This window comes from Dreissena polymorpha, chromosome 16, assembly GCF_020536995.1.
Source record: "Dreissena polymorpha isolate Duluth1 chromosome 16, UMN_Dpol_1.0, whole genome shotgun sequence".
NCBI classification, from domain to species: domain Eukaryota; kingdom Metazoa; phylum Mollusca; class Bivalvia; order Myida; family Dreissenidae; genus Dreissena; species Dreissena polymorpha.
The window spans coordinates 34,332,875-34,356,993 of NC_068370.1; the positions used below are offsets into that span (position 1 = coordinate 34,332,875).

The following is a 24,119-nucleotide window of genomic DNA, read 5'->3' on the forward strand; positions in this document are numbered from 1 at the left end:
TTCCAAGGACTGGTTAGCAATTCATTGTATTCCAAGAACTGTTTGCAAAATGTAGGACATAGAGGCTACCAAAATGGAAGACATAGATTCAAAACAGAGAGAAAATCACAGTGAAAATAAACATTTAGTAAAAGCAAAACATAAAATCGTTAGTGACATTCGTGAATATGATGTGATAAGCGATAGTGAAGTAGAAAAATGTGTTGGCATTAAACCGAAAGTGACAGTCAATAATAATTTACCTCAGTGTCCAGGACAGAAAAATGATGAAGGTATTGAAGCATCCGGTAACATGTTGCGAAACTCCGGAACAAAACACAAGGAATCAACACAGATTTCTAGCAGAAATAGACTATCAAGTGCAGATAAAAATTGTCATGGCTTGGATCAGACACCAGCTCTGAGATGTCCTCAAGTCAATACTAAAGAAAAAATTGTGAGTATCCTATATAGTATATAGTTGTAATAATCCAACTCCCAGCTATTGACCTTCCGGGTCCTGGGTATGAGCACGTATGTACTCATAAAAGCTCAGAGCATTCAAGAAAGACTAATATAGTATATAGTCCATATAAACGGACTCCCAGAGCCTTTGATAATTTTTGCTATGGCGGCTCTAGGACTCCATATGCACCCCTTCATAAACATGGGTGCAGTTCAGCGCTTCACTTAACAGACATCGTTCGAGACAAATTGAGGAAAATAATGAATAAACTTCATAAACATGTTAAATTTACCTGAATGGCAACCTATGGATGTTATCTATTGCATGCACCCTATAAAAACACAACGATGTTTCAACACACTTTTCTCGCAGACATTTATGTTTAAATTTGAAACAGTGTATTCTGTATCGAATACCACATCGTTTTCAACTTTAATATCCTCCATCACATAACCCGACGTGCAAAATATTGGTGTACTGCTACGTAACCAATATTGGGTCAATTTATCAATATGGCGGATACAGCCTACGAAAGAAAAACTAAGTCAATAAAAAGCAATTATTTCTTGCTTTAATGGTACCATTTGGATGAGTTTGTGGTTTAGACAGGTAAACTTTAATAAGTTCTTGCAGTTTCAGTGTTCCTTAACCCTTGCATTGTTGATAACATTTTGCATCCATGGACAAGAGAGAGAGTGCATTGCAACTCTCAGCAACCCATTGGGTTATAAAGCTGAGAGTTGAATTATTGCAACTAATATAGTATATTCTTGTGTAGTCGTGGGTATATAACTTTCATAAAGCTGCTATATCACAAATATTTTATAAATATCCTCCGATTAAGGATTAGATGTATGGAGCGGTAAAGGGAACAAGTTAAAAAAATTTGTAATTAATGCTAACAATGCCCCAAAAACGATTTAGCTTTAAAGATTTATTTAATTCCCATTAAATCCATGTCAAAATTGTTTATTTGCAGCGTGTTTAACAACGCAAAGCCAATATTTTCATACACTAGGGCCCTTGCTACACTTTGGGGGATTGGGGCTATATTTTGCTATGTTTTAATGTAATTTACATAAATATACATTTTATCAAAGCAGAGCTCCAGATAAAAATTTGGTCAAATTCTTATTTACTCCCTATTTTAAAAATTAATTCTTATTTTACCCCCTATTTATGAAATTAATTCTTAACAATATATTACTAAATAATGTTTTATTCATTGTTTTTGACACATCAACAATTCAACATTTTAGTTTATAGTCTTGGAAAAGCCTGGCTTTCCTTCTCCATTTCTTTCTTTCCCATAATCAGACAGCTTCGCAAGAGCTTATGAGTTCATCAATTATTGACGAAACCATGCTTTGGGTATTTGAATCTAATTGAAAGAACGCATGAAGCGTGGACTTTTGACACTGAAATGGCTTTTTTTGCCTTTCACGCTTCGAAACACCGCTTCGGTCGACCATTTCCATTTTTTATGTAAAACGGTCACTGACACTTCGGCTTAGGTCATAATTGCCTTTTGGTCGCCGTTCAAGTCATATCAAAAACTATATTTAACATTTAATTTTAATGACATTTTGAATAGGTATACAGTATATTACTTGTGTGTAAAAATTACGATAAGTGTAATTAAAAAGGTACAGTAAACAATAATGACTCGCCTGCAATACTAGGAGAACATAATCGAGACCGTTTGGCCTATTGGGCCTATTGACCGTTCTTAGGTGTGGCTTTTCATCACAGCAAATGCTTGAGTGACGTTCACTTAAAGTTGTAGTTTTAATTGAGCGCCTAGACGAGTCAGAACCGGGATGAAATGTTTACCGTATATAATTTGCTACTGGAAGTTTTACGCACGTTCGAAAATTTCGAATTTGTGTTTTATTTTTTCAATGAGTAACTTTACGCAAAGATTTTAAATTTAAATGCTTATTTAAGAAATTTAATTCGTTTTAACGCCTTTACGCATGTTATCTGGAGCACTGAATCAAAGGTTAATAGCACATTACCAGCTTGCAGCATAGGTATAGAAGTAAAAAAATAAATAAATACTATTTTAAAGGAGGAATGGGGCCGAATTTCGGCCCCAAAAACTGCCAAACGAGGGCCCTGTACACACTCTCAAATTACATCCACCTGTTGTATACCTTATATCGAGACATCACATCCAAATGCAAGAGAATGCGAATGTAATATGCATTAGGCCAACAAAATTTTGAAAATTCTATTCACTGAACATATTTATACAAACTAAAAAAGTAATAAAACTTTTTTCAGCTCATCTATATTTTGAAAAAAAAAATTATGAGCTATTGTCATCACCTTGGCGTCGGCGTTCGGTTAAGTTTTGCGTTTAGGTACACTTTTCTCATAAAATATCAATGCTATTGCATTCAAACTTGGTGCACTTACTTACTATCATGAGGGGACTGGGCAGGCAAAGTTAGATAACTCTGGCTAGCATTTTGACAGAATTATGTGCGCTTTTTATACTAAGAAAATTTAAAATTTTGGTTAAGTTTTGTGTTTAGGTCCATTTTATTCCATAAGTATCAAAGCTATTGCTTTCATACTTGCAACACTTACTAACAATCATAAGGGGACTGTGCAGACAAAGTTATTTAACTCTGACTGGCATTTTGACAGAATTATGTGCCCTTTTTTTACTTAGAAAATTGAAATTTAAAAAAGTTTTGTGTTTAGGTCCACTTTACCCCTAAAGAATCATAGATATTGCTTTCATACTTGGAACACTCGCAAACTACTATAAGGGGACAGTAAAGGACAAGTTGCATAACTCTGGTTGTCATTTTTACGGAATTATGGCCCTGTTTTGTCCTAGTAACTTTGAATAAATTATATGGTTACATTTTGTGTTAATATCCACTTTACTTCTAAAGTATCAAGGCTATTGCTTTTAAACTTTAAAAACTTTCATGCTATCATGAGGGTACTGTACCTGGCAACTTGGATTTTACCTTGACCTTTGAATGACCTTGACTCTCAAGGTCAAATTATTAAATTTTGCTAAAATTGAAAATTGCCATAACTTCTTTATTTATGATTAGATTTGAACTTTGACATACATGTAACAACTCTTACTTGACATACCACAATTGACTCCGTCCAAACCATCCCCCACGCCCCCCCCCCCCCCCCCCTCAATCCCCCCTCATTATTTTTTGTTAATTAAAGATAATCTAATAAATGACCACCACACCCTCACACTATACCCCACCCCCCACCTCAAAAAATAATTTTTATGCCCCTGGTAGGGTGGCATATAGCAGTTGAACTGTCCATCAGTTATGGTCAGTATGTCAGTCAGTCTGTCTGTCCGTCCGAAAAAAACTTTAACATTGGCCATAACTTTTTTCACTTTTTAAGATACATGTAGCAACTTGATATTTGGCATGCATGTGTAACTCGTGGAGCTGCACATTTTGAGTGGTGAAAGGTCAAGGTCATCCTTCAAGGTCAAATGTCAAATTTATGGTGTCTGTCCGTCCGAAAACTTTAACATTGGCCATAATTTTTTCAATATTGAAGATAGCAACTTGATATTTGGCATGCATGTGTATCTTATTGAGTTGAACATTTTGAGTTGTGAAAGGTGAAGGTGAAGGTCATCCTTCAAGGTCAAATGTCAAATATATGGCGTCTGTCCGTCCGAAAACTTTAACATTGGCCATAACTTTTTACATATTGAAGATAGCACCTTGATATTTGGCATGCATGTGTATCTCATGAAGCTGCACATTTTGAGTGGTGGAAGTTCATGGTCAAGATCATCCTTCAAGGTCATAAAAAAAAAAAATCAAAGCGGCGTTCTCATGAAGCTGCACATTTTGAGTGGTGGAAGTTCAAGGTCATCCGTCAAGGTCATCCTTCAAGGTCAAAGGTCAAAAAACAAATAAAAAATTTCAAAGCGGCGTTATCATGAAGCTGCACAATTTGAGTGGTGGAAGTTCAAGGTCAAGATCATTCTTCAAGGTCAAAGGTCAAAAAAAATAATTCAAAGCGGCGTTATCATGAAGCTGCACATTTTGAGTGGTGTAGGTTCAAGGTCAAGGTCATTCTTCAAGGTCAAAGTTCAAAAAAAAAAAAAATCAAAGCAGCGTTATCATGAAGCTGCACATTTTGAGTGGTGGAAGTTCAAGGTCAAGGTCATCTTTCAAGGTCAAAAATAAAATTTTTAAAAGTTCAAAGCGGCGTTCTCATGAAGCTGCACATTTTGAGTGGTGGAAGTTCAAGGTCAAGGTCATCCTTCAAGGTCAAGGTCATTTTCAAGGGCAAAGGTTTTTTTTTAAATTCAAAGCGGCGTTCTCATGAAGCTGCACATTTTGAGTGGTGGAAGTTCAAGGTCAAGGTCATTCTTCAAGGTCAAGGTCATCCTTCAAGATCAAAGGTCAAAAAAATAATAATTTGAAAGCGGCATTTTCATGAAGCTAGTGTTTTTCCCAGGAGGGCAAAGGGGCATGGCGCATTACTTTCAAAAAGGGCATGTTAGCGCGCAGTTTAGGCAAAAAAGGGCAAAAACGTTCCCTGAATACCTGAATTACGGGGCAATATGTAATCGCATCTGAAGCAGTTGTGGAAAAAATAACATATAAACAAGCACATTTAATGGTAATTGATGTATTTAACTTACTATGATTTATATTAACATATTTACCTTGCCATGTACATTTAAGTTCCATGCTGTTTAAAACTGAACAGCACGACAAACATAATAAAGCAATATATGCATATGAATCTGATTATACACAGATCCACTAACATATAAATGAAACCATGTTTGTCTTGTCCCATTTGCTAATAATAATCTTGCCAGATGTTTAAAATAACATTGCGAGTAAATTGATGGCTAACAATATGCAAACACTCGTTTCCGTAACATACATCCACCAAGTAGATTACAAATAAATAAATAATGTTGTTGCTATCTAAAACATTTTTATGCATCGTTGATTATCACAGACATTTCATTAATTCCTTCTTAATGTATAATCTCCCATCATTAATTTGATCGTTTACGACGTTATTTGCCATTTTTGCCGAGTCGCAATTTAATTCTGTATAGTCCGCCATGTTGTTCAAATGTCAAATGATGTAAGCGACAGGTGCGCATAGCAACATTAAATCATATACGCTATTCGCATTTTGTTAAATTAGTCTACGTCTCAGTAATTATTTCAATAATTAGATCTAATTATCTTAAAGGCGAAAGCGATAAAGAATACATTTGTTTGTGTTTTTAAATGTAATTATGCGTAAATATATATGTTTTGATATAACTGAATAATGCATGCAATGCACAATTGCCACGAGAATAACATCGAGTTTTTCATCAAAAGTCTCAGAAGTAATGATTTTATCGTGGAGGAGTACACATTGTCGACCGAAAAGTGCGCTTGGTATAACATAGCCTCTGGCATTATCGATTGATACTGACACGGGATTATTCATGCATGACTAATTCACAGCTTTGGAGCAGTCTACCTATAAATCGAGCACTGTAATATATTAAATCTGCTCAAATATAGTCAATAAGACGTTGACGCCTCTCGAGTAAATCAAGCACAGTCGGAGCGTCACAGACAATCAAGGACGCTGATTTTGCGGACCAAGTTAGATCGTAAGGCCAATAAAGATGTTATTGCTCAATAAGGGCGCGTGGCGAAATTTGCCTTTGAAAAGAAGGGCGCGTGGCGAAATTTGCCTTTGAAAAGGGCAGCGTGATGATCAGGGAGGGCGGCGTGGCTTTTCGTCACGCTAAAATGGCCTGGGAAAAACACTAGAAGCTGCACATTTTTAGTGGTGGAAGTTCAAGGTCAAGGTCATCCTTCAAGGTCAAGGTCATCCTTCAAGGTCATAGGTCAAAAAAATAACATTTCAAAGCAGCCTTCTCATAAAGCTGCACATTTTGAGTGGTGAAAGTTCAAGGTCAAGGTCAGCCTTCAAGGTCAAAGGTAAAAAAAATTAAAAAAAATCTTCAAAGCGGCGCAATAGCGGGCATATTGTTTCTGACAATCACATCTCTTGTTTTTTTCAAACATGGTTAAAAAACACAAATATTAATTTTTATTATTTTATTTTTGAAATACCGTCCATCCATCCCACCCAAGAATCCCCCCCCCCCCGCAAATGTGTTGGCATTTTTTTTGCATTTTTGGAAGATAATGTAATAAATGACCACACTATACACCCCTCTCCACTCCACCCCTCCCTCCTTTGTGATTGAAATTGAGAAAGGTCCCTACACCTTTAAAAAGAAAAATAGATGAGCGGTCTGCACCCGCAAGGCGGTGCTGTTGTTATAACTTCTATTTACAATTTAAAAAGTTTTCTTTTAATATTTCAATCTTTTGAGTTACAAGGACACATAAAATTGCTCAAGGATTGCAAAGACACAAATGTTTGCCATTTGTTCTAATACAATTTTGGCATGTATTTTACTATTAAATGATGTGATGAAATTAGCTTCTAAGCGGGACTGGGTACACCCACTGAACATGTGTAAATCGTCATGTCACCTATTTTTGCGATGTGCGCGCACAGATTGATCCATGCAACATTTTCTGAGAATCAGGGAAAAAGTAAAAGAATTTTCTCTAAAATAAATTAAATACATGAAAGTGTAGTGTTTACACTAGCGCAGTTGTCTGCCTCATTTTGCAATTTATGTGGATGTTTAATGAAGAGGACTGAAAAAATTGAATGGAATAGGAATAAATTTGGATTATTTCAGTTGAAGTAAGATGGAATAATACTTGTTTTTTTTCTCATTTTGGTTGTGTCTGTATTTATTTTCAAGTGTAGTAATGTATTAAATTGAAACAAAATACTTGGAGCGCATGTGTGAGAGGTCATCGCGAGAGCCGCATTGAGAATGAAAACAAAGTGATTGATATCAGGAGACGAGAAACCATTAATTGGGAATTCTATTTTGGACAGCAATTGGGATTTTTTTTTTTACCAAATTCGGAAAGTGTCATTTTTGGTACATTATAAACCCCGCTTGTAGAAAATCTACGTGAACGTACCTGGAAATAAAATAAATTGGTCGTTGTTGGTTCTTTTTGTCAAATTAATTATGTTCATAATTATGTCCTTTTTCTGTAAAATTGGCGCATATATTTAATATAAAAATTTATACTAAAAAAAGCATGTTGGGACAGGTTTTGTCTGTTTTACCACATCAGCTATTGTGCGGGAATAAAACTTGGGTGCAGTCTTATAATGGCTGAGTGTCTTTAACTTTAAGCATATTTTCCATACTTGGGGATGCATTGTAATATACTTAAGAGTACCCTGGGTGCTTTGAAGTAGTACCCAAGCCTACAATGACAATTTGAGCGTTAAAAAGTGATAAATATTTAAAATTGTGTGTTTTATTATCTGCTCCAATTTTTTCCCGTTTCAGATATTGTGTGTGTTATTCTCAGCTTCAGCTTTTTATATTACAGATATTTTGTGTGGATGTAAGTGCTGATATGGAGAAGCCAATATTCAGATCAAGAGCTGGGTAAGATGTGTTTTTGGAGCATAAAATATTTATTGTGTAGGTCTTTTTGCATCCCCGTGTGGACTACACTTTTTTAAATCTTAGATTTGCCCCCAAAATGGGGGTGCAAACTTATGTATATTACACCTTCTTAAAGGGGCCTTTTCACAGATTTTGGCATGTTTTGAAGTTTGTCATTAAATGCTTTATATTGATAAATGTAAACATTAAATTTTAAAAGCTCCAGTAAACAATCAAAAATAAAATTTAAAAAAGGAAACCAAAGTAGCCTGCAGCAGGGCTCGAACCAGTGACCCCCCCGAATCCTGAAGTAAAAACGCATTAGCCAACTGAGCTATCCTGCCAAGCATACATAAGATGCGTATTTTATACATTATATAAGCAATCTTCGTAGTTTCACAAAATTAAACTACAACAACACAACTCTCCAAATTATTCAATCGTTTTGCATTGCAACGCTTTATAATTTTTAGGTTTTTAAATCGTCAAAAGATGCATATAATGGCTATATTAGACCATGGCAAATGTTCAGTAATACTGTTTCGTCACAAATATCATAACTAAACTGAAAATTTGCGAATCTGAAACAACTTTTTTCAATTTTGTCAATTTACCAAAACATGAAAAGATCCCTTTAATATTATAAGTATGCGCTTATAATATTATAATATCATGTCTGACAAGAAACAATTTTTGATATTTGTTTGCTTCTTTCTTGATCAAATATGTACCTGATCTTTTGTGATTTTCACAGTTAGTAAGATTCATCAATTAGTGTCATCTTAGTTTCTTAAACAATTAAAATATCTCAGCTTCATGTGTATATTGCTTAGACATTTGTATTTGTATGCCCCTGTTCGAAGAAAAGGGGTATATTGTTTTGCTGGTTGTTGGTAGACCAGTTTGTTTTTGATCACTAACTCTTTTTCAAATTTACCACATGTGAAAATCATTTTCAATCAAGAAGCCATGAACGGTTTGACCCTTTGGCATGATACTTAACATATGCATTGGCCTTGGACAGCAGATGACCCTATATTGAAATTGGGTTCACTAGGTCAAAAGTCAAGGTCACTGTCTCAATAAGTGTGAAAATCATCTCCAATCAATAACTTGTGAACGAATTGACTGATTGGCTTGGTACATGTACTTAACATGTACCTTGGCCTTGGACAGTAGATGTCCCCTATTGAAATTAGCGTCTGTAGGTCAAAGGTCAAGTTCACTGTCACAATTAGTGTGAATTTTATTTTTGATAAATAACTCTTCAACAAATTGACCAATGGACTTGATACTTCCCATGTGCATTAACAGTAGATGACCCCTATATTAATTGGAGTGACTAGATCAAAGATCACGGTCAAATGAAGTGTGAAAATTGTTTCCGATCAATAACGCATCAACGGATTGACCTATTGGCTTGATAGTTCACACGTTCGTTTGCTATGGACAGAAGAAGACCCCTATCTAAATTGGGGTCACTAGGTCACGGGTCAAGGTCACAGTCACAATAAGTGTGAAAATCGTTTCCAATCCATAACTCGTCAACCAATAAACCAATTGGCTCGATACTTCCCATTAGAATTGGCCTTGGGAGAAGATGATCCCAATGAAATTGGGGTCTCTTGGGCAAAGGTCAAGGTCACTGTCACAATAAGTGTGAAAATTGTTTCCGATCAATAACTCTTCAAAAAATTGACCGATTAGCTTGATACTTCCAATATGTTCATTTGCCTTGGACAGTATATGACCCCTACATAAATTGGAGTCACTAGGTCAAGTTCACTGTCAAAATAAGTGTGAAAATAGTGTCTGATCAATAACGCGTCAACAGATTTACCTTTTGGCTTGATATTTCACATATGCATAGGTCTTAAACAGTAGACGACCCCTATCAAAATTTGGGTCACTAGGTCAAGGATCAAGGTCACTGTCACAATAAGTGTGAAAATTGTTTCCAATCCATACTTTGTCAACAAATCGACCGATTGGCTTGATACATCCCATATGCGTTGGCCTTGGACAGTAGATTACCCCAATTTAAATTGGGGTCACTAGGTCAAAGGTCAATGTCACTGCTACAGTAAGAGTGAAAATCGTTTCTGATCAATAACTTGTCAAAGAATTGACTGATTCGCTTGATATTTCACATGTGCATTGGCCTATGATAGTAGATAACCCCTATTGAAATCTGGGTCACTAGTTGAAAGGTCAAGCTTTCTGTGACATTAAGTGATAAAATGGTTTCTGATTGATATGTCAAGGCCCTGTTTTGGATGGGGGCATCTGTCTCTGAACCCAGAGCTCTTGTTATTTGTTTACTTTTCGACTGCTCAATACTTATATGCAGTGGAATGAAAAACAATTTAGTGTTGGTATAAAGTGACAGTTTTCAGTGACATTGTTACCCATAATTAAACTGTTTTTTTTTGCCCTTCAGAGACAAGATGACATCCAAACAGCTTGTTCGAAAAGGCTTGAGTATTTTTTTGCAGTCGAAGCAGAAACTTGATAAGAAGCATGAATATGCTCTTATATTTCTAAAGGAGGATGCAACTTGGGTAATTTATGTTACATAATAGATAGTTTTCATGTTTGCTGTACATTTTGTTTGTGCCTGTTTGATTTACAAATTGATTTGTATACTAGAAAGATGTGCTCTTTGTTTGGTACAAATGAACTAAAGCCAACTAATGATGCGATGAAGGTACTTAAATTATTAAAGAATAATGTTGGTGTTGTCACACCCCTTTACTGCTGTATTGAATTGGCATTACATTACATTGTGTTGTAATAATGTATATTTTTTCAGGTTCGTGATTTCACCAATGTACCCCGAGACATACTGATTGTACTGGATGACATCTTTGAATGGTGTGAGTGTGATTCGTGTGATGCTGACTCTGTATTCAACACAGTGTGAGTCATTCGGGGTTTCTAGTAAGGTAACACAGTGGGAGGTATAGTGCGAGTACCGTGGACAATTATCCTGAACAATAATCCCATGGTTATCTCTAAAATGAATTTTCCTGACGCTAGCTTAAATATTACTTAACCTACATTTACATCACTTTATAAGTGTCTTAACCCTTGACGGCTTAGATATGTATTTTGACGCTTTTTTGGTCCCTTAGAAAGTTACATTTAATTAAAGACTTTTCTTACTAGATTCAAGTTTAAAGGCTTCATTTCCAACCCTTAGATACTGACGAGCAGCAAACAGCATAAAACCTGAACAGACTTCAAGTTTCTCGCTGGCTGTTCTGGTTTTATGTTGTTTGCACATAGCCATTTGTACTTTGCTTCTATTGGGAAAGGGTTAGTTAATCATGGCATAAATGTGTAGATATGAGTTGTAGGATTTAAGTACAGTTTTGGTAGATTGAAAGAAAGCATGCTTAAAAATTCATTTGTATAGAAATGTTTTCTAATCCAAAATTACGAAATTGTCCCATTAACATTCTGGTTAATGGTAAATATTGTTTTTTTCAGAGCAAGGAAGGTGGAAATGCCCAGCATAGTAGGTGACATAGAAATGATCCCACCAGAGTTTACAGTTAGAGTCATCATGTTATATGGTCGTCCCAACTGTCCACTTGTGTTCAAAACTAAGGAGGTAACAAATGAATTAGGAAATTTAAATCTGGCCCCTGCTGTGTAATGCGAAAATGGGTCTTGTGCCATATGACACCACACAGTTCAAGACCAGCCAAGGAGTCTGCGCGGTCTGGTAAGGAGCCACCCTGTCTACTAATGGGACAAAGTAACCTTGCGAGCCATTATAGTGGGCAGGGATGTTTGTGGCCAGACTGCGAAAATACTTGCCTCATATGACATAAAACCCAATTTTGCATTATGTATTCCTTTATAGCTCACCTGAGCACAATGTGCTCATGGTGAGCTTTTGTGATCCCCTTTTGTCCGTCGTGCGTTGTCCGTTGTGCGACGTCAACATTTGCCTTGTTCACTCTCTAGAGGCCACATTTATTTCCAATCCTTATGAAATTTAGTCAGAAGATTGGTTTTAATGATATCTTGGATGAGTTCGAAAATGGTTACGTTTGCTTGAAAAAACATGGCTGCCAAGGGGCGGGGCATTTTTCCTTATATGGCTATATATGGCTCTAGTAAAATCTTGTTAACACCCTAGAGGCCATATTTATTGTCTGATTTTCATGAAACTTGGTCAGAAGATTCACCCCAATAATATCTTGGACGAGTTCAAAAATGATGCCAGTTGGTTGAAAAACATGGCCGCCAGGGGACGAGGCATTTTTCCTTATTTGGCTATAGTAAAACCTTGTTAACACTCTAGAGGCCACATTTATTTTCCGATCTTCATGAAACTTGCTCATAAGATTTGTCCACCTGATATCTTTGATGAGTTCAAAAATGGTAACCTTTGCTTGAAAAACATGGCTGCCAAGGGGCGGGGGATTTTTCCTTATATGGCTATATATGGCTATAGTAAAATCTTGTTAACACTCTAGAGGTCACATTTATTGTCCAATCTTAATGAAACTTGGTCAGAAGATTCATCCCAATAATATCTTGGACGAGTTCGAAAATGATGCCGCTTGGTTGAAAAACGTGGCCGCCAGGGGGCAAGGCATTTTTCCTAATATGGCTATAGTAAAACCTTGTTAACACTCTAGAGGCCTCATTTATTTCCAATCTTGATGAAATATTGTAAGAAGATTTGTCTTAATGATATCTTAGATGGGTTCGAAAATGGTAATGTTTGCTTGAATAACATGGCCGCCAAGGGGCGGGGCATTTTTCCATATATGGATATATAAGGCTATAGTAAAATCTTGTTAACACTCTAGAGGCCACATTTATAGTCCGATCTTCATGAAACTCAGTCAGAAGATTCATCCCAATGATATCTTGGACGAGTTCAAAAATGATGCTGGTTGGTCGAAAAACATGGCCACCACAGGGGCGGGGCTATTTTCCTTATATGGCTATAGTAAAACCTTGTTAACACTCTAGAGATCACATTTATTTTCCGATCATCATGAAACTTGCTCAGAAGATTTGTCCCAATGATATCTTGTATGTGCTCGAAAATGGTTTTGGTTGCTTTTTAAACATGGCCACCAGGGGCGGGGCTTTTTTCCTTATATGGCTATAGTAAAACCTTGTTAACACTCTAGAGGTCACATTTATTGTCCAATCTTCATGAAATTTGGTCAGAAGGTTGGTCTCAATAATATCTTGGATGAGTTCAAAAATAATTATGTTTGCTTGAAAAAAATGGCTTCCAAGGGGCGTTTTTCCTTATATGGCTATAGTAAAACCTTGTTAGCACTCTAGAGGCCACATTTACTGTCCGATCTTCATGAAATGTGGTCAGAAGATTCATACCGATAATATCATGGATGAGTTCAAAAATGAACATGGCTGCCAGGGGGCGGGGCATTTTTCCTTATATGGCTATAGTAAAACCTTGCTAACACTCTAGAGGCCACATTTATTTTCCGATCTTCGTGAAACTTGGTCAGAAGATTTGTCCCAATAATATCTTGTTATCTCAGGTGAGCGACTTTGGGCCTTTCAGGCCCTCTTGTTATTTTTTGTCTGTTATAAGATTACTATTTTTGTTTGCATTAAACAAGCATTTGAAATGTTGTTAAAACAACATAATATATTCAATTAAAATTGTGTGTCAGATAATCAGATTAATTTAAATTTAGTGTTGTTACTTCAATTATAAAAAAAAATTTGTTTGACTTTTTGCATCAAGTAAAGTTGGTTATCTTAAAGAACAGTCAAGGAATCAGGGCCAAGTAACCAGATTATTTCTTCAGATGAAAACTAAAAAAATATTGATGGACTTCATATAATGATATAAGACTTTGAGAAGAAGTAATTGAAGGAAGAACAATAACTCTTTCTTTGATATTTATCTATTTATTGCTCTTTGTTAAATGCTATATTGTTCTTATCTTTGCTATCAGATTAAAATTAAATGTAATGAAAATTCTTCATAGAGGGCATTGGGATTTTTGTGTTTCCAATAAATCAATAAAACTGGTTTTCCCCAACTTTGAAGATCAAAGTCACACTATTGGGTCAAGACTCAAAAGCATACTGTTTTTTTAGCTCATCTATTTTTTGAAAAAAAATTATGAGCTATTGTCATCACCTTGGCGTCGGCGTTGGCGTTGGCGTTGGCGTTGGCGTTGGCGTCGGCGTCCGGTTAAGTTTTGCGTTTAGGTCCACTTTTCTCAGAAAGTATCAATGCTATTGCATTCAAACTTGGTACACTTACTTACTATCATGAGGGGACTAGGCAGGCAAAGTTAGATAACTCTGGCGTGCATTTTGACAGAATTATGTGCCCTTTTTATACTTAAAAAATTGCAAATTTTGGTTAAGTTTTGCGTTTAGTTCCACTTTTCTCAGTAAGTATCAATGCTATTGCATTCAAACTTGGTACACTTACTTACTATCATGAGGGGACTGGGCAGGCAAAGTTAGATAACTCTGGCATGCATTTTGACAGAATTATGTGCCCTTTTTATACTTAGAAAATTGACAATTTTGGTTAAGTTTTGTGTTTAGGTCCATTTTATTCCTTAAGCATCAAAGCTATTGCTTTCATACTTGCAACACTTACTAACTATCATAAGGGGACTGTGCAGGCAAAGTAATGTAACTCTGACTGGCATTTTGACAGAATTATGTGCCCTTTTTATACTTAGAAAATTGAAAATTTGATTAAGTTTTGTGTTTAGGTCCACTTTATTCCTACAGTATCAAAGCTATTGCTTTCATACTTGCAAGATTTATGAACTATCATAAGGGGACGGTGCAGGCAAAGTTATGTAACTCTGACTGGCATTTGGACGGAATTATGGGCCCTTTATACTTAGAAAATTGAAAATTTGGTTAAGATTTATGTTTTGGTCACTTTACCCCTAAAGTATCATAGATATTGCTTTCATACTTGGAACACTCACAAACTATCATAAGGGTACAGTAAAAGGACAAGTTGCATAACTCTGGTTGTCATTGTTACGGAATTATGGCCCTTTTTTGACTTAGTAACTTTTAATATATGGTTAAATTTTGTGTTTCGATCCACTCGAAGTATCAAGGCTATTGCTTTCAAACTTCAAATACTTACATGCTATCATGAGGTTACTGTACCTGGCAACTTGAATTTTACTTTGACCTTTGAATGACCTTGACTCTCAAGGTCAAATTATTAAATTTTGCTAAAATTGCCATAACTTCTTTATTTATGATTAGATTTGATTGATACTTTGTTGAAACTACTCTTACCTGACATACCACAATAGACTTCACCCAAACCATCCCCCGTGCCCTCCCCCCCCCCTCCCCCCCCCTCCCCCCCCCCTAATTTTTTTTTTTTTTTTTTTTTTTTTATAAGATCATCTCACAAATGACCACCACACCCTCACACTATACCCCCACCCCACCCCCCCCACCCCCCCCCCCCAAATTTTTTTTTGATTTTTTTTTTTTTTTTTTTTTTTTAAGATCATCTCACAAATTATCACCACACCCTCACACTATAACCACCCCCCCCCCCCCCCCCCCCGATTTTTTTTTTTTTTTTTTTTTTTTTCGCTTTTTTTGGAAGATAATGTAATAAATGTCCACAACCCCACACTATACACCCCTCTTCACTCCACTCCTCCCTCCTTTGTGATTGAAAATGAGAGTCCCTTCACCTTTAAAAAGAAAATAGATGAGCGGTCTGCACCCGCAAGGCGGTGCTCTTGTTTAAATGCTAGTTGTACCTGTAGTCAGTCATTATTGAACATTCACACATTTGTTTTACCTTACAGAGTTTCAACTTGCTGAATACCTCGCCATATTTCTTCTTAGATGCCTTGTATTTTCACGAACCACTCAGCGATGACAACAAGTGTCAGGTGAGTTGTAAAGCCATGACTAATGACTTATCACAAAAATCCACAAGACAATGACTGGTAAATTACATCTTTATGCATTTCCTCAACTTACATGTTTCATGACCATGAATTAAAAAAGCAAGTACTAAAACTTTAAGGTCGCCGTGGTGTAATGGATATGGTGTCCGCCTAGCGACCGTGAGGTCACGGGTTCGATCCCCGCTGTGGGAGCGTTCTTTCGATCTCCCATATAGACACCAAGTACTGGTTCTAGGCCCAGGAAACGGACTCGAGAGCATTTCAAATAAGTAGGAATTACTTTCTATGCAATCGAGCTAAAATAAATAGGTTTAAACTAAACTAAGTACTAAAACGAACAAGAGATTGCCAAACAATATGGTACCCTAGCGGTGAAAGTCCACCATTTTCAGTATTTTTTTTATAAATTTGTTGCCATAGCAACCACTATTTTTAACATAGGAAAAAATGAATTGATGTGCATAATCCCCATATTGCCATCTGTCCATGTTTGAAGTTTCATAAGCAAATACGAAGAACTTTTTAAGTTATTGCAGGATCCAGAAAAGTGTGACGGACTGACAGACAGACTGACGCACAGAGCGCAAACCATAAGTCCCCTCCGGTTTCACCGGTAGAGGACAATAAAACTTGATACTTTTGAAGTTTGATAAAAAAAAAATAACCTGTATGTTTTGCAGGAAGTATTTGATTCTATATGCGACTTAGATCAGAAAGGACTGTCCTACATTTTTGGAGCGAGTCGCAACCAGACAAAAGTGTATGATGCCATGGCCCAAATGTTGGCCCACCCTCTACAGAGACCTATACAACATGATGCAGCGTACAGGATTGGATCTATCTCAGTAGATGCTGTACATCAAATTGTGTCCTCTATACCCAATGTGGACAGTGTTAGATGAAAGTGGTCATACGTTAAAAGTTGTTTGATGTAATGCTATAGTTGTTTTTACTTTTAATAATTAAGTGGCTCTAATGATGAAGCAATTTAAATGACTATACCTTTCCAGTGCAAGTTTTCACTTAGTCTAATGCCAACAAAATTCTGATAAAATTAATTCTGAAGTTTTGACAATGTTTACTGTTGTTTAATATAAAAAGACTTTTCAGTGAGGGATTTCATGTCATTTCATTTAATTTACTTTAAAAAAATGTCAAATTTGCCAATGAAGCTTTCTAGTGGTTTTGAGAATATAAACTTATTGTTTTACTTCTCCAAAATTGAAGGTAGAAAGTATCAATCTTGTTTTTAAAATTTCAATTTGATAGTAAAATGTTCAAATAGCCACATGTTTTGTTCAATGTTCAGTCTTGTTGATGTTTAAACAAAATTTCCTAAACTAAAAATAAAATGAAACACAAGTGCATTGGCATAAAAATATACATTGATTCCATTCTATTGATTATTATTAAGGCAGCATTTTTAAAGCTGATCTCTGTACATGCCTTTACTGAAACTCAAATTTAGAATTGTTTAACTTTTGGCTTTGTAAGCATGGTACTGTTTGTTTTTTTAAACGCCTGCTATATTTGCTCCACCGAAGTCTGTGCAGTCTAATGAGTAGCTACCCTGCATGCAATACAGTTCCGCAAGGTCTCGTGGTCTCAGGAGAGGACAAGGTATCCTTACCAGACTGCGCAGGCATTGAACTCTCCCATTTTTGCAAATGGAATAAGATCCATTTTTGCATGGCCAGAGGCATTTAATTTTGTCTTCTTTGTGCAATGGTGCTTTTTGTAATGATTTTTGACAAAGCAATCAAATCCATGTTTCTTGTTTCATGTTAATTGTTATGCATGTAAATACTGTACATATGATACGGTTTCATTCAGAGTAGAACATCGTTTACAGGATAAATTTCCCATGAAAAGTACGGTTATTACTCTTAGTTTTTGGTCATCCCCTGTTTTAGTCAAAATAATTTTTTTTCTTGACTACATTTTTTGACACTTAGGTTTTGTCTATAATTAATTACTCTAAATTTTTTGACAGTATATTGTGCAGCGCTATTTTACCTAGTTTCTGCCCTATTTTACCTAGTTTCTGCCCTATTTTACCTAGCTTCTGCCATGTTTTGGCTTATCTGGTGACACTTCCATCATGCCTTTTTACAACCCTATTAAGGTCTGAAAGCCTGACAGATGAATGCATGAGGACAATAGACTATGACACATATGTTCATTGGTAAATGTACACCGGTAATAAACAATTTTTAAACTTGACAACCATGTTTAATAATCCGCTCCTTTGTGCTTCAAACGTCTGTTTAATGACCCCCAAGTTCGAGCAGCAATTTCCAGTTTGTCTCTGATCTCCAGCAAAATGGACAAAAATGTTTGTTCGCATAATATCTTAGCCATATTGCAGAAACATTCAATTGTTGTCAGTAAATGGGGTGCTTTGCCATTTTTACTACATGTATACATGTACAATGAAACTTCATATTTTAAGTATTGTCCAAGATGGTGCATTACATCTGTGTTTTATCAACAGCCATTTAAGCAAGAAGAAATGCTCATATTATTCTGATAACTTGTTGTCTGGTATATGAATAAATGTATATGATGCTGTGAAACCAATATTGTTGGTGGGATACTTATTTGGATGCGACTTCTTAACCACAAAATCAAATGTTCAACGTTCAAGTCAGAAGTCTTATATCAGACAATCCACAAATTTAATATCAAACAAAAATGGCGGGTTTTATGAATCCATGAAATTTCATGTAAACATAAATAAATAAACATACAGTATTTGAAATACAGGCTTCAAGTAATACGACTCACTATCTAAACAATTCCTTGAGCCAGCCATAACTGTGGTTACAATATTATCATTATTATCCCCTGCCATAGGCGGATATTGGATATTGTTTTGGCGTTGTCCGTCTTTCCGCCCGTCAGTCTTTCCGTCCGGTACTTTTGTGTCCGGAGCCATATCTCGGAAGTGCTGTGGCGGATTTCATTGAAACTTGGTATGAGTATATATATGGATAAGAGGATGATGCATTCCAAATTGCATTGTACACCATCTGTTAATAACGGAGTTATGGCCCTTTGTATCTTAAAAAATGCTTTTTTAGCTGAGTGTCAATTATAACACTTTTGTGTCCAGAAGCATATTGGCAGGGGATATAAATTCAATGAATTTGCTTATTGTATTAAGTTTCTTGTGTATAAAAACTAACATATTTCTTTATTGATCATCATTATGACGACTGTATTGTTATATTGAACAATACCTTAAATATCATTAGGTTTTAACTTTTAACATTTATTTAGTCTTATAGCTTGATTAAATACTTTGTATAGGCAGTAGTGATAATGATGTGTTTCGTAGTGTATTTGTTTCCAGCATCATTTCATTTGGTAAATTAACTGAGCCTTTAAATATTTTGTTTTGTTATTTTGCAATCAGGGTCTACATTTATAAAGCTAAATGATAGAAACGGTGTAAGGTATGGGTTTTTTGTGTAAATCAAGAACAAGAATATTTCTGGTTTCCTTGTGCATTTAAATTAACATCTTGGATAACTTGATGAACCTTGTCAGACGTTTGAAATGCAAATTTATGAAGAGTCCATTTGGGGGCTGTTGATGTTTTACAATGTTCAATCCTCCTGATTGTGTTTTTTATCCCCTGACATAGGCGGAGGGATATTGTTTGGGCGTTGTCCCTCTATCCGTCCGTCCGGACGGAGCCATATCTTGGTGCTTAACCGGATTTCATTGAAACTTGGTATGAGTATATATATGGATAAGCGGATGATGCACGCCAAATGGCATTGTACACCATCTGTTAACGGAGTTATGGCCCTTTGTATCTTGAAAAAATGCTTTTTAATATAAGCTTACAGCTTTATCTCCATTAACACATGAGCCAGAGCCATGAAACTTGCCATAGTGGTGGTGCTTCACATTCAACACTTATAATCCTAGGGGCTAAGGTCAAGGTCACACATTGAGGTCAAAGGGCATTTGTCCATCCGTCCAGAAAACTTTTGTGTCCAGAAGCATATTGGCGGGGGATATCAATTCTATGAATTTGCTTGTTTACTATATTTTGTTGTCAGGTTAATTATCATCTATTACATGTACTTCTAACTGCAGTATTATACAATGGATTTACTGTATCTTTGCTGTAACCCTTAAGGGTTAAATATATTTTCCAAATCCACAATTGTGGAGGTTATAAAAGATAGGAATGAGACTGATTACAAAAGTATTGACAGATATATATACTCAAGTATTTGTTAGCTGCCCAAATTAACAAACTCAGCGCAATTTGAAAACGATTTACTGAAATGTTCTTGGTACATTCATTAAATGTATTGGTGGTAAAATCCTGCTTTTTCGAAGGCTTCAAGTAGTTAACAAGAAAATCAATGTTGAAAAAAAAATCTCAAGAATAATGCATGATGCTAAGATATGTGGCTTAGTGATGGGTTTTTACAATACCAACAAGGTAGTAAAAAAGACACCTTTCACCCCTGCTAAGATTGTTTTGACCTAGTTCTGGTTACCATAACTTTAAACGTCGCTTTTTATGATTTTTGACTGGCGCGACTTTATAGTTATGGACCAACCCCATTAGGAAAGTCAACCAGAAATTCCCGAAAAGTTGACAGTAAATAAATACCGGTCCAAAACAGCTTTTAAATGCAGTTAATGTCCCAAATCAACCACTTGATCGGAAAGATTGACATTTTTTACATTTAACTGATATAATCTTTCACAAAATACTATCTTAAACATTTAAAATTTATCTATTCTGCTTTTACAGCGATGTGACAGACTTACTTGAAATGCGAATCTCCCGAGATTTTACGGTCATATGACGTTATTTCTATTTTTAGTAACATACCATGTGCTCAAGTGTTTTCAAATTCAGAATGACATTTCCCGGTATTTTAGATTATTCTCGCTTGTTTTGTAAACAAATTGTAGTGTAAATACAAACTCAAAGTGAACATTATTTAAAACTACCGGATTCACACTGAAATCAGTCTTATAATCCACCAGACGTAAGTTGTTTATCACAAATAATAGATTGCAGAAAACGAAAGAAATGTTTACAATTTCAGCAAAAAATGTCAAGGTCGATCTGAAAGTATCGAAATGAAAACTCGTCACGTGACAAAGCGACAATGGCGTCAAAATTTGTGAATTTTAGATGATGAGAGTTATTTTCGTATATTGTAAGATGCATTTGAAACATTTGAACCTTAAAATAATCCCCGATGCAGTATTTTATATTCATTCACCAATATATGTAGAAATGTATCCAAGAAAATGAGCTTTCTTTGATTTATAGCGTGACATAAATATGTTATGACTCTGGTTGACTTTCGATACGGGGTTAGCTTCAGCTTACAGGTCTGTCAATACTATGTAAACTGTACGCTGAAGTTTCTTTAGCTAATTTTGACCTTGAAATGTAAATTTATTATCTCATCTTTTTTTTGAAAAAAAAAAATGAGCTATTGTCATCACGTCGGCGTCCAGTTAAGTTTTGCATTTAGGTCCACTTTTCTCATAAAGTATCAATGCTATTGCATTCAAACTTGGTACACTTACTTACTATCATGAGGGGATTGGGCAGGCAAAGTTAGATAACTCTGGCGTGCATTTTGACAGAATTATGTGCCCTTTTTATACTTAGAAAATTAAAAATTTTGGTTAAGTTTTGTGTTTAAGTCCATTTTATTCCTTAAGTATCAAAGCTATTGCTTTCATACTTGCAACACTTACTAACTATAATAAGGGGACTGTGCAGGCAAAGTTATGTAACTCTGACTGGCATTTTGACAGAATTATGTGCCCTTTTTATACCTAGAAAATAGAAAATTTGCTTAAGTTTTGTGTTTAGGTCCACTTTTTTCCTAAATTATCACAGCTCTTGCTTTCATACTTGCAACACTTACTAACTATCGTAAGGGGACTGTGCAGGCAACGTTATGCAACTCTGACTGGCATTGTGATGGAATTATGGGCCCTTTATACTTGGAAATTTTGTTAAGTTTTGTGTTTTGGTCCACTTTACCCCTAAAGTATCATAGATATTGCTTTCATACTTGGAACACTCGCAAACTATCATAAGGGGACAGTAAAAGACAAGTTGCATAACTCTGGTTGTCATTTTTACGGAATTATGGCTCTTTTTTGACTTAGTAACTTTGAATATATGGTTACATTTTGTGTTTAGATCCACTTTACTTCTAAAGTATCAAGGCTATTGCTTTCAAACTTCAAATACATTCATGCTATCATGAGGGTACTGTACCTGGCAAGTTGAATTTTACCTTGACCTTTTAATGACCTTGGCTCTCAAGGTCAAATTATTAAATTTTGCTAAAATTGCCATAACTTCTTTATTATGATTAGATTTGACTGATACTTTGACAAAACAACTCTTACCTGACATACCACAATAGACTCCACCCAAACCCCCCCCTTAACCCCCCCCCCTCCCCATTTTTTTATTTTTTTTAAACATCGTCTAATAAATGACCACCACACCCTCACACTATACCCCCCCACCCCAAAAAAATAATTTTTATGCCCCTGGTAGGGTGGCATATAGCAGTTGAACTGTCAGTATGTCAGTCAGTCTGTCCGTCCGTCCGAAAAAAAACATTAACATTGGCCATAACTTTTTCACTATTGGAGATAGCAACTTGATATTTGGCATGCATGTATATCTCATGAAGCTGCACATTTTGAGTGGTGAAAGGTCAAGGTCATCCTTCAAGGTTAAATGTCAAATTTATGTCGTCTGTCCGTCCGAAAACTTTAACATTGGACATAACTTTTTCAATATTGAAGATAGCAACTTCATATTTGGCATGCATGTGTATCTCATGAAGCTGAACATTTTGAGTGATGAAAGGTGAAGGTCAAGGTCATCCTTCAAGGTTAAATGTCAAATATATGGCGTCTGTCTGTCCGAAAACTTTTACATTGGCCATAACTTTTTTAATATTGAAGATAGCAACTTGATATTTGGCATGCATGTTTATCTCATGAAGCTGCACATTTTGAGTGGTGGAAGTTCAAGGTCAAGGTCATCCTTCAAGGTCAAGGTCATCCTTCAAGGTCAAAGAAATAAATTCAAAGCGGCATTCTCATGAAGCTGCACATTTTGAGTGGTGGAAGGTCAAGGTCATCCTTCAAGGTCAAAGGTCAAAAAAAAAATTTTTTCAAAGCGGTGTTATCATGAAGCTGCACATTTTGAGTGGTGGAAGTTCAAGGTCAAGGTCATACTGCAAGGTCAAAGATAAAAAAACATTTTTTTTTCAAAGTGGCGCAATAGGGGGCAATGTATTTCTGACGAACATATCTCTTGTTTTTTTCAAACATGGTTAAAGAACACAAATATTTTTTTATTATTTTATTTTTGAATTCTATCCCACCCAAGAATCCCCCCCCCCCCCCAAAAATTTTTTTTTTTTTTTTTTGCATTTTTTGAAGATAATGTAATAAATGACCACACCCACACACTATACACCCCTCTCCACTCCACCCCTCCCTCCTTTGTGATTGAAATTGAGATAGGTCCCTACACCTTTAAAAAGAAAAATTGATGAGCTGTCTGCAACCGCAAGGCGGTGCTCTAGTTTTAAGTTAGCATGATTGATTTATGAATGGCATTAACTTTTTTATAAAAATCCTTCCATTGGTATAGGAGATATGAAGCAGATACATAAACCATGAAGGCTAATGTCCTTTGAATGTGACCTTGACTCTGGGCTAGACTGGCATATGCTTTCTGCATTTCATCTCAATGACATAAAGATTTAAGACTTTAGGCATTGGAAAGATGAAGTGGAATTAAAGAGTTTCATTAATAATTAAAGAGTAAAATAAAAGATGTGTTTTATTGATATGCAGTATAATATGTATAACGTAATACAATGGATAGAACATGTGGAATCATTAGCATTATATGTTTTGTCAATTCATCAATATTTCTGTGATTTGTGCAATAAATACTTTGTTTGTAATACGATTATATTCTCCACTTTTCTTTCGATTTATAATTTAGTTTTAGGTGTGCACTTGTGAAAATCATGCAGAAACATTTAGAAGATACTGGTACATGGAGATAGTATCATTAAAATTCAAGGAGAGAACTTTTTAACATTTACTAAACTACACTACGTCTAGCGTGATTTCAGCCTAAAACACAGTCGGACCGTGGACAATTTTT

The 24,119-nt window shown here is 35.7% G+C and overlaps 1 protein-coding gene across 1 annotated transcript; it reads left to right on the plus strand.

The window, feature by feature from the left end:
* The first annotated feature begins 44 nt into the window (after positions 1 to 44).
* LOC127861397 (BRISC and BRCA1-A complex member 1-like) lies at positions 45 to 20,111 on the plus strand. Its single transcript, XM_052399844.1, has 7 exons — positions 45 to 436; positions 7,924 to 7,982; positions 10,423 to 10,543; positions 10,795 to 10,901; positions 11,475 to 11,598; positions 15,806 to 15,892; positions 16,591 to 20,111. The coding sequence occupies exons 1-7, from the start codon at positions 74 to 76 to the stop codon at positions 16,810 to 16,812; spliced, it is 1,083 nt and encodes a 360-aa protein (XP_052255804.1). The 5' UTR covers positions 45 to 73; the 3' UTR covers positions 16,813 to 20,111.
* The last annotated feature ends 4,008 nt before the right edge of the window (positions 20,112 to 24,119 follow it).

What these genes read in the sequence shown, in the direction of transcription:
- LOC127861397 (XM_052399844.1), top strand. Translation starts at nt 74, where the DNA reads ATGGAAGACATAGATTCAAAACAGAGAGAAAATCACAGTGAAAATAAA. An exon ending in GACTCTGTATTCAACACAGT is followed by an intron (nt 10,902 to 11,474) that starts GTGAGTCATTCG and finishes TGTTTTTTTCAG; the next exon opens with AGCAAGGAAGGTGGAAATGC. An exon ending in TTGTGTTCAAAACTAAGGAG is followed by an intron (nt 11,599 to 15,805) that starts GTAACAAATGAA and finishes TTTACCTTACAG; the next exon opens with AGTTTCAACTTGCTGAATAC.